Source organism: Xenopus tropicalis, chromosome 2 (genome assembly GCF_000004195.4).
Source record: "Xenopus tropicalis strain Nigerian chromosome 2, UCB_Xtro_10.0, whole genome shotgun sequence".
NCBI classification, from domain to species: domain Eukaryota; kingdom Metazoa; phylum Chordata; class Amphibia; order Anura; family Pipidae; genus Xenopus; species Xenopus tropicalis.
The window spans coordinates 46,476,910-46,491,793 of NC_030678.2; the positions used below are offsets into that span (position 1 = coordinate 46,476,910).

Here is a 14,884-nt window from a genome sequence, read left to right on the forward strand (position 1 = left end):
TACATGACCCCAAGTATTATGTTTTATTGAGCATTTTTTCTACAGAGTACAAAAGCTATAAACAAATATTTAATTGCTAAAATGCACTAATACCAAGAAAAATTCCTGAAACACATAAACTTCATTCTCAACTGGCATAAGCACCATAACATGCATTCTTCAATTGAAACATTCATGATTACAACTGCATGTACATCTCCAAGGCCCAGGTGTGTCTATTTATTATTATGCTGACTGACCAAAGATATTTTCCCTTGCTCTTTTTTACCCCTATGCACTAACTGCTTTCTAGAAAAGCAGTGTCTACACAGCAAATGCTCCTTGCTTTGTGCATGCTTAGAAATTCAGCTCCTGCCAATGTTATGTGTACCCTACAAACTAGTTAAACTGGGAATATGTGAGATCTGCACATGGAAGCTTTTCTCTTACCATGCCATTGTTAAACGGGTTGTTCATATTTGTAGAACATTCACAAATCTAACATTTCACATTAATAGAACAATCTTTGCCATATTGATAGCAAAAAATGAGCATCTAAAGCAGGGGTGGGCAAACTACGGCCCGCGGGCCACATCCGGCCCCTTGGCCTTTTTAATCCGGCCCGCCGACGACGCCAAGTCTCATCACGCGAGACTTGGAGTCATTGGCGGGCCGGAATTAAAGAGACGAAGGGGGCGTAACGCTGGCCTGGCCCTGCCCCGGTCCGGGGGTGAGTAAATGTGGCCCGTGAGCCAAAAAGTTTGCCCACCCCTGATCTAAAGAGATATACATGCCACTACTGATCCTTCACTTCTGCACAGACCCTGTGCTCGGAGGGGTCAGTGACCCTTATTAGCACTACAGTTGCTGTTTTACTTCCTTATATCATGCATAGTACTGGCAGCAGATTTAACTCCTATTGGCTGTGTCTCCTGTCAGTATGACACTGCTTCCTGTGCCCCAGACAGAGTGCTGCAAATCTAAGATAACATTAAATATAATGTACTCTTGCTCTACAGTGGTAGAACTAGTGTGTTTGCTTTAGAGCACTACTATAGTTTATATAAACAAAGCTGCTGTTTAGCCATGGGGACAGCCATTCAAAGCTGAAAAAGGAGAAAAGGCACAGGTTAAACAGCTAATAAAAGATACATTCGGTTGTATACAATGGGATTCTACACAGCTTATCTGTTATCTATTATGTATGACTACACACCAGTCTATTTATATGAACTAAAGTAGAACTATAATAGAGTTTTTGAAGCAAACACATCAGCTTTACCCATGCAGGGCAACAGTACAGGCCATTTTTAAAAAAAACTGGGAATGGCAATTTTTGCCATGTAACAAGTTTATTCCTCTATGTGACACAAAGGATGGCATTTTTTTAATCTGTGCATTTTTGTTAAGAAATATTTATGATCTCTAATACCCTGTGATTAACAAAAAGACATAATGAGAGCAGAGTAACATGGCTAATTACACCAATAAGGAATGCGATTAATGGCTTTAAATCATGCATTCAGCTTTTAACATGTAGTAAGTTTTAGTGTATGACTGCAGTATAATAATTAGAAGGGCACCATGCCAGCACACAGGACTGTTTTCTTTATCATTCGCCTGGGACAGGGGGATAAGTTTCTCAGACCCTGACCTAGATTGGTGGTTTAGCAAAACTTGTTTTTCAGTAATATGGGAGAACTGTACACTTTTGCAGGGCACTCTATACACGAACACACATGCACTTTTATATACATATACAACCATATATAGCTTAGGCATGTGCGTTCATTGACCAAAAATCAATGTTAACTGTCAGATTTTAGACTTATACTCCCTTAATTATAAGAGTTTTAACCCAACTGTATCTTTTCTTTTGGAATTTGTCCAAAACCTATGGCATTAAATGATCATATTTTGTTATTATTGCCTTCATGGGAAAGTTAAAAAAAAAACTGCTCAGAGACTATAAAAAAAAATATCGGTTTAACAGCACAAACAGGAAACCAGATGTTGCAGCTGAAACGTTTGAGCATCCAAGGGCAGAAGGCATAATGTCTCAAGGGTGCCAATAATATTAACATTTTCACTGCCAACCTGTATTAATAGATTCCCACAAGCATCTAGTAGATATGGCAAAGGAACATTGGAAAATGCTTAAAACATTAACACTTAAATGACTACTGGCAAAAGTCACTGACCTTTATGGCACTGATATCTATGCAAAATAATATGTAAATATGTATTTTCATGGGGCCCATCTTATAGCTGGGGAGAAAATGCATTCTATACTCTGGCCAAAAGACAATTTGGGTAATTCATCAATATCTTGATTCTTATACAGAAGGGTAAGCTGAAGGTATCGTGCACTAACAGACTGCTGATCTCCTACAGAGACAGTAAGATGAATCTCTCTGCCCTTGGCCCTTGTGCTGCAAGCTTATGTTTTTATGTTGTCTGAGCTGCAGGGATATTAAATGATTTACCCAAGGTCATAAGCACTTCACATAGGAGTCATCACTAGTAACCAGACCTTGGCCCTGGGCCAGAGTACAGTTGGGCTAATTTATAATTATAGGTTCTACATTCCATTTCCCATAGCAACCAATGATATCTTGGCTTTTATTTTCTAATTTGTAGCATACTAAACATAATAAACTGCTTGTTGGTGCCTATGGGCAACTGCACTAGTGCAATTTCCCACCACAGTGGGAGCAGTAAGTCTGCGCCAGTGACTTAACTACAAAGAAATTGTTAGAAGATCTAGTTACCTAAACTCAGTGTTAAGGCATACCTCCCAACATTTTGAAAATGGAAAGAGGGACAAAAAGAAAGATTTTTTTTTGACCACCCCCATTTTTGTGACCACACCCCCTAAATACCACTCCTATTTGACTAAATTTGGCAGGTTATTTAAAGTTTGAACATCTTTCTGGGGGTTTTGGGGTCTGTTATATGTGTTATTACAGTTTTGTTAAAAAAAGTCCTGTTTAGTTTATTAATTACAATTGCATCTCAGTGCAGGTGTGGCTTGTTAACTTTCTGGGCTCTCTGCCAAAAGCTACTTTTTAATTAAGTTTGAGAAACATTTGTATCTAAGTTCAGGTGAAGCTTGTTAAGATTTCTGGGCCCTCTGCCAAAAGCTACTTTTTAATTAAATTTGTATCATTTTCAGCATTTAGTGCAGGAGATTAAAGGGAAATGAGGAACTTTTCAGTAAGAATCCGGGACTGTGGGCTGAGCTGTCATTGCGAACATTGGGACAGTTGTGAGCTATGGTTAAGGGAGAAGAAAAGGTAAACTCGCTGAAGGGGGGGGCGGGATTTGTCAGACACCCCTTAGTAATAATCTCTTACCAGTAATCCCCACCCGGAAAAATCACCATATTTTTCCTCATATACTGTATTTCCTGTGTAATTGAGCAGTAACCTTTAGTGTTTCAATTTGGGTAGTAAAAATGCTCCCAGCTTCTGGGTATTTGAAAGAAAGAATTCCAAAATACCAAATGTTGCTTACCCCCTCTTTCTCAAAGAGATACTGGTACATTTTTTTCTAACCACTGGATAAGAAGGTTTTTTACTTTCTCAAAATGGTTGACTTTAAGTGGTACAGCCAAATGGACTCCTGGGCCCAACTTATTAAGGAACGCTCTAAGGCTGGCTGCTGGCCAGGATTTTCCACTAAGCAAGTGTCAGGAACCTAAATTATGCAAGTGTCCATGGTGAAATAGGCCAGGAAAAAACAAGCATCATATGCAGAAAATAGGGCACACCAATGGTATTACAAAAAAGGTGTCAATACACTTGAATAATGACAGTCATCCAGGTCCAGAACAGTGTAATAAATATTTTAAACAGTGTTCTTAACAGGTTAAACAAGACTTACTGAATATAGCATGGCAGAGAATATATGCTGCAATTCTAATTGCATTTACAAAACCCTAATTGTCTGCCTATGAATATTACATAAGAATGTTATTTTCACTACAGCTTGTCTTGGTAAATGCTTTTATCTGCAGAACAGGTCAATCTGTTTGGCCGTTGTTTTGCTGGATTCAAATGTTAACAACTTGCGTTAAACAGTATGGCATATATCCATAAGTAAAATCCAAATATATATATATATATATATATAAAGTTATAAACAAATTGTCACACACTAGCTTACCTCTGGAGTGTTTTTCTTAAATTCTCGACTTTGATCAATAAGTTTTTTTCTGGATTGCTCACTTTCATCTTGTCTGTTTGCCAATACTGTTGCTGTTGTGTCAAGTTCTCTCTGCAGAGAAAATAAAGCATCAATAAGGTCAGTATAATGAGGTGTGGGAATCAAAACTTTCCAATGACAGCTAATTTTTTTTTTTATACAGACTTCCTTTAAAAGTAGGAACATTTCTTCTTTTTACCTTATTGGAAATTGTTTACTAAGAGGAGGATGCCACACATTACAATATGTAGAACCAACCTGCTATTGCTTTTCTAATAAAAAAATAAATAAAATAAAACAAAATATGCATTCTCTTCCCACACTAGTTACTTCAGTTGGAGACCACTGTGCAAGCCATGGAGAGGGATAGAGGGGACTGTTTGGTAGCATGCTAAGTGATTGGCAAGCATAACCACAAGGGAAGGTGGTGTGAATCCCATCTTTGGGCAGTGTGAGAGGCTCAAAGTTGTGTGCACTGTGATTTGAACAGCATCTGCCAAACTTTGCATACAGTTATTCTGTGGGCAGCCAAATTGGTGCTAAGAAATACCAACATTGTGGTCAACCCAAGCAGGGACAGAATTGGCGAATGTGTTGTCAGCATATAAATCAAGAATAATAAGTTAGTCTGAAGACCTACAATAAAAAAAGGATGCTTTAATGCATGTAATAAAGCCTTGGAGATTAGCTGTATTCTTACCATGATACAAGTCAAAGAGATTTATGATTTCAGCATGATGCTGCCATTTTGTGGGAGTGCCCCTGAAGCTGTGTGTCTAATTCCTGACACACACGCATACATACATATATATCGAATAACTAGGAGAAAGTGCAGAAGGAGGGTCTTTAGGTAATGCTGCTTCAAACAGCAAATCCAGATGTAAAGTCTATTAAATGATTATGTTCATTAATCTAAGTCTTCATTTGCAAAACCTCATTATGTTCACAGTTCAATAAATCTAAAGTTCTTTTTCTTAGCTGAATGCCCTTTGTGTAGTCTTTTAGCATTCTAGCTAGTACGTATGAAGGTTAACAGAGACAGGCCAAGCCGACCGGGCGCCCTAGGCGATGGGTCATTGCCCCCACTACGATATGACAAGTGGCGGGGGCAATGACAAAGGAGCGCGGACTAAGGGTAGACAGGACACTGCCTGGTGCCCCCCAATCGTTGTGCCCTAGGCAGCTGCCTCTTCTGCCTACCCCTAGTTCCGGCCCTGAGGGCTAAGATACTGGTTAGCATCTATATTTTCTTCATTTTTGTACAATCATCATAGGAGCACCATGACAAGTTTCAGCCAAAGACAAGGTGTTCAGCACTATAGCATCTTTCAGTGAATCAGTTTATCAGTGAATCAGATTTTAAGACCTAGTACAGGCATGGGACCTGTTATCCAGGATGCTCGGGACCTGGGGTTTCCCAGAAAAGGCATTCTTTCATAATTTGGATCATCTGATTACAGATATTATCTTTATATTATGAACATATTTTTTCCTGTACAACATCTTCCACCTGCCCCCTTCAGCTTCAGTAGATACCAGGAGAGATGTAGTCACACAATAGTTTGGGGCAGCACTGTCTAGAAATCTGTTACATTTTGCCTGTATTGTATGATTAGCAGCAACAAGAACAGTACAAAGCTAATAGGAGGACTGGTGTGTAAGAAGTTAATTTTAACTAACAAGGTAAGTAGGTAGGTAGGTAGGTAGGTAGGTGTTTTTATATGCCAGAAAAATAAACCTCATGCAGTCACTGCCGCTCCTAAAGGGATTTAATTTGCTCTGTCACTGGCAGTTTTGGGAGAAGGCAGCTCTGTCAGAACTGTGATGTGTTTGTTTTCCTTACACTTTTCAACTCCTTCATCTGCCTGTTGTGGGAGGATCTGAAGACACAGACCTGAACACAGACTATTGACAACAGTTGAGTCTTTGCTTCCTGTCTAAACGGACATCCTGTTAAGCTCCAATTACTGCCAACTCGGCAGAGATCACCAGGATTTCTGTTCAACAGTAAGAAGATTTGATACAATACAAAGGCATATTTAGTCAGCAGGCAGGCGTGCGATTAGCAGATCTGATATTGCATAGCAAGGCAAAGGAAGGATAGGTTTCAGGTTCCTTCAGGAAAATATACACTGGCTGTATATTTATGATAATGCAGAAATATATACCCCTAATCTTTATTGCCCCTAGTCATCCTGTGGGAGAAATTATGTATCCCTTTAACACGACAGGGTGAGGCATTACAGAAAATGTATCTGCATTAATACATTAAATGTTCAGTATTTCATAAGGCCTTGGACACACGTTTTTTCTGCATTTAGTTCAGGAGATATATACAGATATATACATTGCATAGACTGTGCACTTCGCTGGAAATCATATGTTTGCAGCCTGCTGTATAAATGTGAAAGAGACTGCTTAATTCCCATAAAAATCAGAAGATTTAACTTTACTTGTGCTTGCAGGTCTCAGCCCTGCACATGTGAGTGCCAATAAGGGCACCAGGACCCACATACCCTTTTTGTGTTTTTATAAGAAGATACTTCTGTACTTTGCAAATCTTAAATGAATTGCCTAGCAATAGAAGTAGAAATGCAATTTCTAATGGAAACACAATAACTATGCTAATCCACAATCCTCTCATGAGTACGACATAGGATTTCTGAGTTTGTGAGTTCATGTAATCCTTCATGATTCACTATAGCTCAAGACAAACATAAAGCATTGTCACTTAAGTCACCCTGTGATAGAACAGGTATGGGATCAGTTATTCAGAAACTCGCTATCTCCAAAGTTCACGGAGGTAAACTCTCATAGGCTCAATTTTAATCAAATAATTAAATTTTTAAAAATGCTTTCCCTTTTTCTCTGTAATAATAAAACATTACCTTGTGTTTGATCCCAATTAAGACATAATTAATCTTTATTGGAGGCAAAACAATCCTATGGCATTTATTTTATGTTTAATATTTTTAAATTATTTTAGTACATTTAAGATATAGAGATCCAAATTGAGGAAAGACCACAAGCATTCTTAATACAGACCCCCTACCTGTACTCCAACAGCACCCAAAACAGCACATATGAATTCATCCACTTCAGGTCGAAACTATTCACTTCACTTTTTGTTGTTCCTTAATCTCTGGAATAAGGGTTTCAAACAAGAATGAGAAAATACACTACAAAGAACTGTTACTGGATAAAATGTAACAACCAATATACTCCACATCAGCACACTTTGTGTCACTTTTTTTTTTTTTTTTTTTTTGCAATAAAGACCCCAACCCAAAAGAAGCAAAACCAGAAGCAAGTCCAATGCTATTCTGCCCAAATTCCAGTCCTTCCATTTCTATACCCAACCTTTCACAACCTGATCACAATTATAACATACGGACTTTGAATTTGTAGCTCATTCATGGAAAATGAGGGTTACAAGATGGCCATTCTCAGACTGTCAAAGTGTTTGATATGCACAGGAAATTTCATTTTATATGCTATAAACAGTAAATCAAGATGGCCATAAAAACCTTCTCAATACTGCATAAATCACTAAGCTCAGAGAGAGAGAATCAGGGGAGAGTGAAGGGTTCTGTCATAATTTATACAGTCGGAGAGGTAGAATGTAACTTATTAATGCCTGTCATTCAACACTGTTTCATGTTGTTGTAGAATATTACCCTTAGTAAATAAACAGCATGTGCTCCAATCGAATTGTGTATGTGTAACTAAAGTGGCCCTATATGAAACACAGGTGCGGTTTCCTCCCAACTGGGGAACCAGGCTCCTTTTTTGTTACCTTTGATCTATTAAAGTAATTTCCTGCTGTGAATTTACTACCCTTACAACATAACGCCAGAAGAAAATTTGGAAACATAAGCAATTGGCTTCCCAGAAAACCCCAAAAACCTGAAAGTAACATATAATTAATGGGGACCTATCACAAAAAGGGTTGTTTTATCATTGTTGGATTCTATGTCATGCACTTACACAAACTAAGTTGGCTTTGGGCTCTTTAAGGTCTATGGAAGTCACTTCCCATTGATGAAGGAACTATACCAAAGAATCAGCTGACTGAAAGCACCAATGTCTGCTATAAGGGAATGAGTAAACTAGTAGGTCAGATTATAGGCAATTTCAGATATCTACACACTGACTGCAGCAATGGGTTAGCCAAGTAATAAAAAGCAGAGATTTCTCAATATGTTACAGATCTTGCATAGTTCAGGCAGGGCTTCCATTAGAAGGGTGAAAATTGAAAACCCTGTGGAAATGGGTTTGGGTGTAACTGGGCATGGCATGGGCAGAAAACAAAAGGTGTGGTCAACAAGCTGTATAAACAAGTTTTTTTATTTTTTAAATAGGGTCCATTCTATGTAATTAGCTAATAACATAGGCTGTCATGGCGGCGAGGGCCCTACAGTAGTACTGGCCCCATCATCTCTGACTGCCCTATGTCAAGGATTCAACTCAAATGAATTCATCTTCAGCACTTCTCTGGATGAGCATTTGGCAAAAAATAAATATAACATGCTCACTTATGTTACTTTTTCATAGAGACAATAGTGAGAAAGACCCTAAATACCCACAAACACAAAGTAAATGGAGTGTCTTCAAAATGCTGTCAAATATACACCTCTGTATATTCCCCTTAGAAACAAATAAAGACAAAGCAAAACAGAATTCACAATACTGAAAATAAAAAGGGCGCTGCTAAGAAGAGTAAAACATATTCCAAATTTTGAAGCAGTAGGGTATAGGCGAACTGTTTATATCAATGAGAAACAAGTTAATGAAGGCTTCCTTTATAATGGACCAACATGTAATAGTCAAAGAACTTGACAGTATTCATACAAGGGGTACTAAAAGAGCTTAGCGCTGCGGTTGCCAGAGCACTTTATTTAATCTTCTGCAATTCTCTCATGTTTGGCATTGCACCAAGAGATTGGTGAATTGCTAATGCAGTGTCATTATTCAAACAGAATCCCATTCTCGGTCAGGGTTCCATAGGTCTGTTAGATAGACTGTGGTAGGAAACCTTTGGGAAAGAATATTAAGTCACAAGATATTGGAAGACTTTTAAAATCAAAACACTACAAATATGTGCAGTGTGGTTTTATGTGCAATCGATCCTGCCAGACAAATATAATTGCCTTTCTTAGGGGTTAAGCAGGAACCTAGACCATGGAGTGGAGGTGATTTACTTAGATTGCACTAAAGTTTTTGAAACAGTACCGCAGAGAAGGTTACTAACTAAATAAAGCAATGTTGGCCCCAGTGACTCTATTTGCACTTGGATAGGGAACTGGCTGCAAAATAGATTATATACAATAGTGGTAATATATGGATCAGTACTTGGACCAAAGTCATTAGTGGAGTACCTGTCCCTTGTCTAGAGTGTGGCAGTAAGTACTGTCTCTGTGTTTCCTGATGATATAACATTGGGCTAAACTAGGTTCCACGCAGGATGTTTTTAGTTTGAAGAGAGATTTGAATAAAGTGGGGACAAAGCAGAACTCTGGCAAATTAGGTTCAACATTGATTAAATTAAACAGTATGTACTTAAAGGCAAAAATAAACAGAAAGGTTAGTTTTTAAACAGGCAATATATATGCAGTCCCAGGGGCTGATTCATTATTCATTTAGCCCTGGGGAAAAAAACCAACTCCACCCAGCACACCCTGGCCTTGTCCCTGTTCCCCCACAACACTAATATTTAACAGGACAACATTAAAGGGGATTTAAGCTTAAATACTGACGTAAAAATTTGCATACTTGATCAGTTTGATCCTCTAAGAGATTTTTGAATTTATATCAATTTCTAATGAAATTTAGAGTGTAAGTTACCCTATGCACATCTGGTATAGTCAGTTAAACCTAGAGTTGCTGACCCCTCTGACTGTTAGTGCTTTAAGTCAAAAGTCTATAATCAGTCTAAAATATTTAAGAACTCAAAAACTACTAAAAATAAGAGAATTTATGTAAAAAACAAAAAAAGTTGAGAGAAGCATGCTGAGTAAGTTACCAGCAATCATTTTTTTTTTATATAGATCTCCTTCAAGAAAACTAGTACAGGTATAGGATCCGTTATCTGGAAACCCATTATACAGAAAGTTCCGAATTACGGAAAGGCCATCTATCATAGACTCCATTTTAAACAAATAATTCTAATTTTTAGAAATGATTTCCTTTTTCTCTGTAATAATAAAACAGTGCCTTGTACTTGATCCCAACTAAGATATAATTAATCCTTATTGGATGGAAAACAACCCTATTGGGTATATTTAATGTTTAAATGATTTCTTAGTAAATTTTAAGCATGTAGATCAAACTACGGAAAGATCCCTTATCCGGAAGACCCCAGGTCCCAAGGATTCTGGATAACAGATCTCATACCTGTACTAAGACATAAACCTGAGTTACATTTGAAGGATTCCAACTACGAAGGTAGTTTTTTTCCCACTATGTTAATAGAACAACTGAAAACATTCTGCTACACACAAAGCCATTCAATTCATTAAGGAAATGGGTGTAGCCTGCCCTCTGGCTCCTAAAAACACATGTACGACTCCTGGATTTTGTATGCATTTGCCAAAGCCAATAAGCTTTTATTAATCTTTGCAGCTACAATTATACTTCATTTCATTTGAATGACACCCATGAGTCATTGCTGAAACAACTGAAAATAGACTTACAAATAAGAGCCACACCTTTTGCAATTTTAAGTCAATGTGATAATCTGCATTTTACACCAACGACTTTGATTTGAAGATAGACCTTATTACCATTTACATGTACACCTTTGTACAATAATTGTCTGCGTATTTATGTGTTGTTTTTAGGATTTGGGGTCATCAGTTTTTGCATGCAGCAGGTAGCCTAGTTTGTAGTGCAAGTATTGGAAAGTTCCCTTCCCAAGAAGATACAAGAAAGAATTTGCAATAGTTATGCAAATTGTATAAGTGGTTCTTTTACACAGATCTAAACTGGATTGTAAACTTTTCCCACGAAAATCATCCCATATGTGACTTTGCCAAAGAGCAAAATACTCTTATTAAAATGTTGTTTCTATAAGGTTACTCATATACAGATATGGGACCTGTTATCCAGAATGCTTGGGACCTGGGGTTTTTCAGATAAGTGATCATTCTGTAATTTGGATCTCCATACCTTAAATCTGCTAAAAAATCATTTAAACACCAATAAGGATTAATTATATCTTAGTTAGGATCAAGTACAAGGTATTGTTTAATTACTTTTTTTTTGTGTGTGTGTGTGTGTGTGTGTATTTAACTCTCACTGATTTAACAAGATGTAAATGTGGCTTTCATGCTTAAGCAGAGCATAGTGATTCCATATCTTGTAACATTTAATGTTTGCTTTACTTTCCCTTTAATAAATCAGTTAAACCCACTTTATAATGAACTCCTCCTTAACTATAAACCTGAGGTATCAATTGCAGCTGGGAAGAAAGAGGCTTGTTTTTATAAAGCCTATATCAGCATTTAACCAATTGACATGATATAAAATGCAAATTGGACAACATTAGTGATCCTGACTGCTGATTTTGCAAAATGTATGCTTTTTCTTTGATCTATGCATCGTTGCTTGTTAACTGCCATCAAAAAGGGTACAGCAAGATCATAAAAATGGTACCTAAAGGTTAGGCCAACTCTCCTCGATTAAGGGGACAGGGAAAAAAAAAACTTTATAAACACTTTTTGTCCTGTATTAGAATTTATTTTGTCCCGTAAACTCCTGCATCTTCTGAGAACAAAAATATAGAGACAATAAATTTTACAAACTCTAGAACACTACGTAAAATATACATCAAGAACAGACATTCTATCAGCATGCACAGACAGAAAAAGGTTCCGTCTATGGAACATTACAGCGCAATTTAATGGGCACAGACTGGCAGTTCAATGTATGAAGGCAAGACTGGGATGGAGAGATATCAGGTGCCCTGTACTGACTCCTGAGGGGGAAAAACTGTGACAGATATATGGATCAGCATTAGGTTTTAGCACCTGCTTTATGCTTCAAAATTTTCATTAAAGAGATACTGACACCAGAAATTAAACCCTTTTTACAACTGTCATAACAGTGTGTTTGCATGCTCTTTATAATTTTGCCATAAATGTATTTGCCTGATGCTTTTATATTACATTATCTGATCCCCCAAGTTTCTCTATGAGGCGGTGGCCATATCTGTGCAGCAGGAGTCCGTTAGTATTAGAAGCTATAACTGATAGGCTGAGAAGGGACAGTCAGGTTGGCAAAACAGACAAGTTTAGAAACTTCAAGTAACAATTACTTACAAAAGCAGCCCTATCAGTGAAAAATGGTCAACATGACCTATAGGTAATTTTTACATACATTCATGTTTTTATGAGTAGATTAGTCACAATAGTGCAAGCAAGAACACTATATTTATTCTGCAGAATGGTTTACCATTACTGAGTAAACAGCCATAGAAGCTCCTCCTGATTAAGATAGCACCTGCCATTTTAGCTTGGTCTTACTTCCTGCACACTGCTCCTGGAACAGGTCTAAAGATTACACAGCAGAGATAGGAGGGGAAGAAGGTGAAGAAGGGGAAGAAAGAGAAGGGGAAGAAGGTGAAGAAGGGGAAGAAGGTGAAGAAGGGGAAGAAAGAGAAGGGGAAGAAGGAGAAGAGGAAGGGCAGGGGAGAGAGGAGCAGACTGAGCAGGAAGTCTGACACAGAAGGTCATGTATACAGAATAAAAGGAAAGAAATGTGGTATTTTTTTTTTCACTGAGGAGTCAGAGCAGCGTTTCTGTGAGTGCTAATGGCTGTATTTACATAGACCTTTCTGGTAAAGCTTAGTTATTTTTTACCTTTCCTACTCCTATAAGGAGCAGGTCCTCCATATATCTGCCGGTCCACATTAAAATGTGCCAACAGGCTTAATGGCATTCAAACTACCTGCCAAACGACAGCCAGTGGCTGATATGTATATTTAGTAATTCCTTTGTAAGCTTTTCCTTTCCATTATAGGGAGTGCAATTTTACTTTACTTTCCCATTATTAGTCACTAAATATTGTTCAAAAACAGATTGCTTTAGCAATAATATCCTTTAGCTAGCAGACGAAAAAATCCATATATCATACTTCTCTCTACTATACAGTTAGCTTGTGTTCTCATTGATAACTCCAAAACATGTTGCCATTGAAAGCTACCACAAAAATCTGTCAAAACATGCTGGGAGCACAGCTGTATTCTATTTTCACCAGTTTTAAATTAATCCAAGATGCTGGGAGCCCACACCCTGTTGCAGCTACTGTAAAATATGGCGCTGAGAGCCCAGGCCAGGAGTTCCCATCTGCTTGAACATTCTCCAGAAGCACCTTTAACTCATTGAAGAACTGCATTATAGTTATTAACACAAGGGAACATGAAAGGGGACATATTTTATAAATTAGTTTAAAGTATGGATAGAAGATACAGCTAATCTGTCTCATGGTGTCAGTGACCTGGTGCTTGTTCTGCCAAGAATACTATCTGCAAGAAATCAGTATGTTCTTCACTTATGTGCATCTAGCTTTAACCCAGATTCCAAAAACTATAATTGCTAGGTAGGCTTCTTATAAAAGTGACCCTAATGTATGTGACAGTAGTAAGGAAGCAAAACTGTAAACTTCACTAGGGAGGTAAATGTTTAATAACCGCTGTAAATCTTTGCAGTGCTATATACATAATAGGTAAGACATGAAAGAGGAGATATCAATAACTGGTAGGATTATGGCGATTGTACCAGATGTGTGTCTGCATGGCATGGCAGAATCAGGCCAGAAGAGGAGCCCTTTATTTTTACATACGCCAACACATTTATGCAGAACTTCACAGAGCCTTCTATTTAATCACAACAGCTTCTATCACAAAATGCATCCTAAGGTCAATTTCCCCTGTACCTGCCTGTATGTTTGCTAAAGTGTGGATAGAAAACCAGGTAAAAGACACATAAAAAGGAGGATACAGGTTTGAATATGTATGACATCAGAAAGGTTGACAAAAGGGTAATGGTGGCGTTTTCTTGCATACGGCATTGTAAATACTAAGGCTGTTCCACCTTTAATTCAAACAATGCAACACAATGTATAAGTGCATATTTGCGGATAGTAAAACACTTCTCATATATATTTTATTTTTAACTTTTGTAAAAGACAGCAGAATGATAACCGATTGCACAGTGTTCTTATATTTGCACAGCAAACAATTTTTGTCTAGAAAGTAGGGGGTCTGTGTGTGCACTTGAGTATTGCTTTGTCTATTAATATAAAACATGATTAATGTGCAATGAGTCCTCAATACACCCAAGAAGCAAGGTAGGCTAAAAAGTAAAACATATCCTGAAACCACATATAAAATGTTCAGTCTTTTAGTAATTAAATAAGTATTGGATGTATTTAATGAATAATTTCTTTCTCATCAAAGGCACATCATTTAAAATAACAAAGCTTGACAGAAAATAAAAATAAAGGCAAGGATTTTCATTTGACGCTGGAAAAGCTCCAGTAAAAACTGGTTTGTACATGGGAACACGGTGTCAGACTTAGGCAGAATCAGTTTGTCTGACTTGTGGTTTTTGACAGTATTCATCTTCTCTTGGCCTGATACAGAGCAATTAGTGCTTGTCAGTTGAATCATATGTTATTAAGTTCATCCAGGCATTTTTTA

The 14,884-nt window shown here is 37.6% G+C and overlaps 1 protein-coding gene across 4 annotated transcripts in view; it reads right to left on the reverse strand.

The window, feature by feature from the left end:
* The window catches only part of cux1 (cut like homeobox 1), a 196,784-nt gene that overhangs the window by 164,768 nt on the left and 17,132 nt on the right, over positions 1-14,884 (reverse strand). For all 4 annotated transcript variants that reach the window (XM_031896763.1, XM_031896762.1, XM_031896761.1 and 1 more), the window contains exon 2: positions 4,147-4,257. In XM_031896763.1, the coding sequence (XP_031752623.1) occupies positions 4,147-4,257 (111 nt within the window). The remainder of the gene's footprint in view (positions 1-4,146; positions 4,258-14,884) is intronic.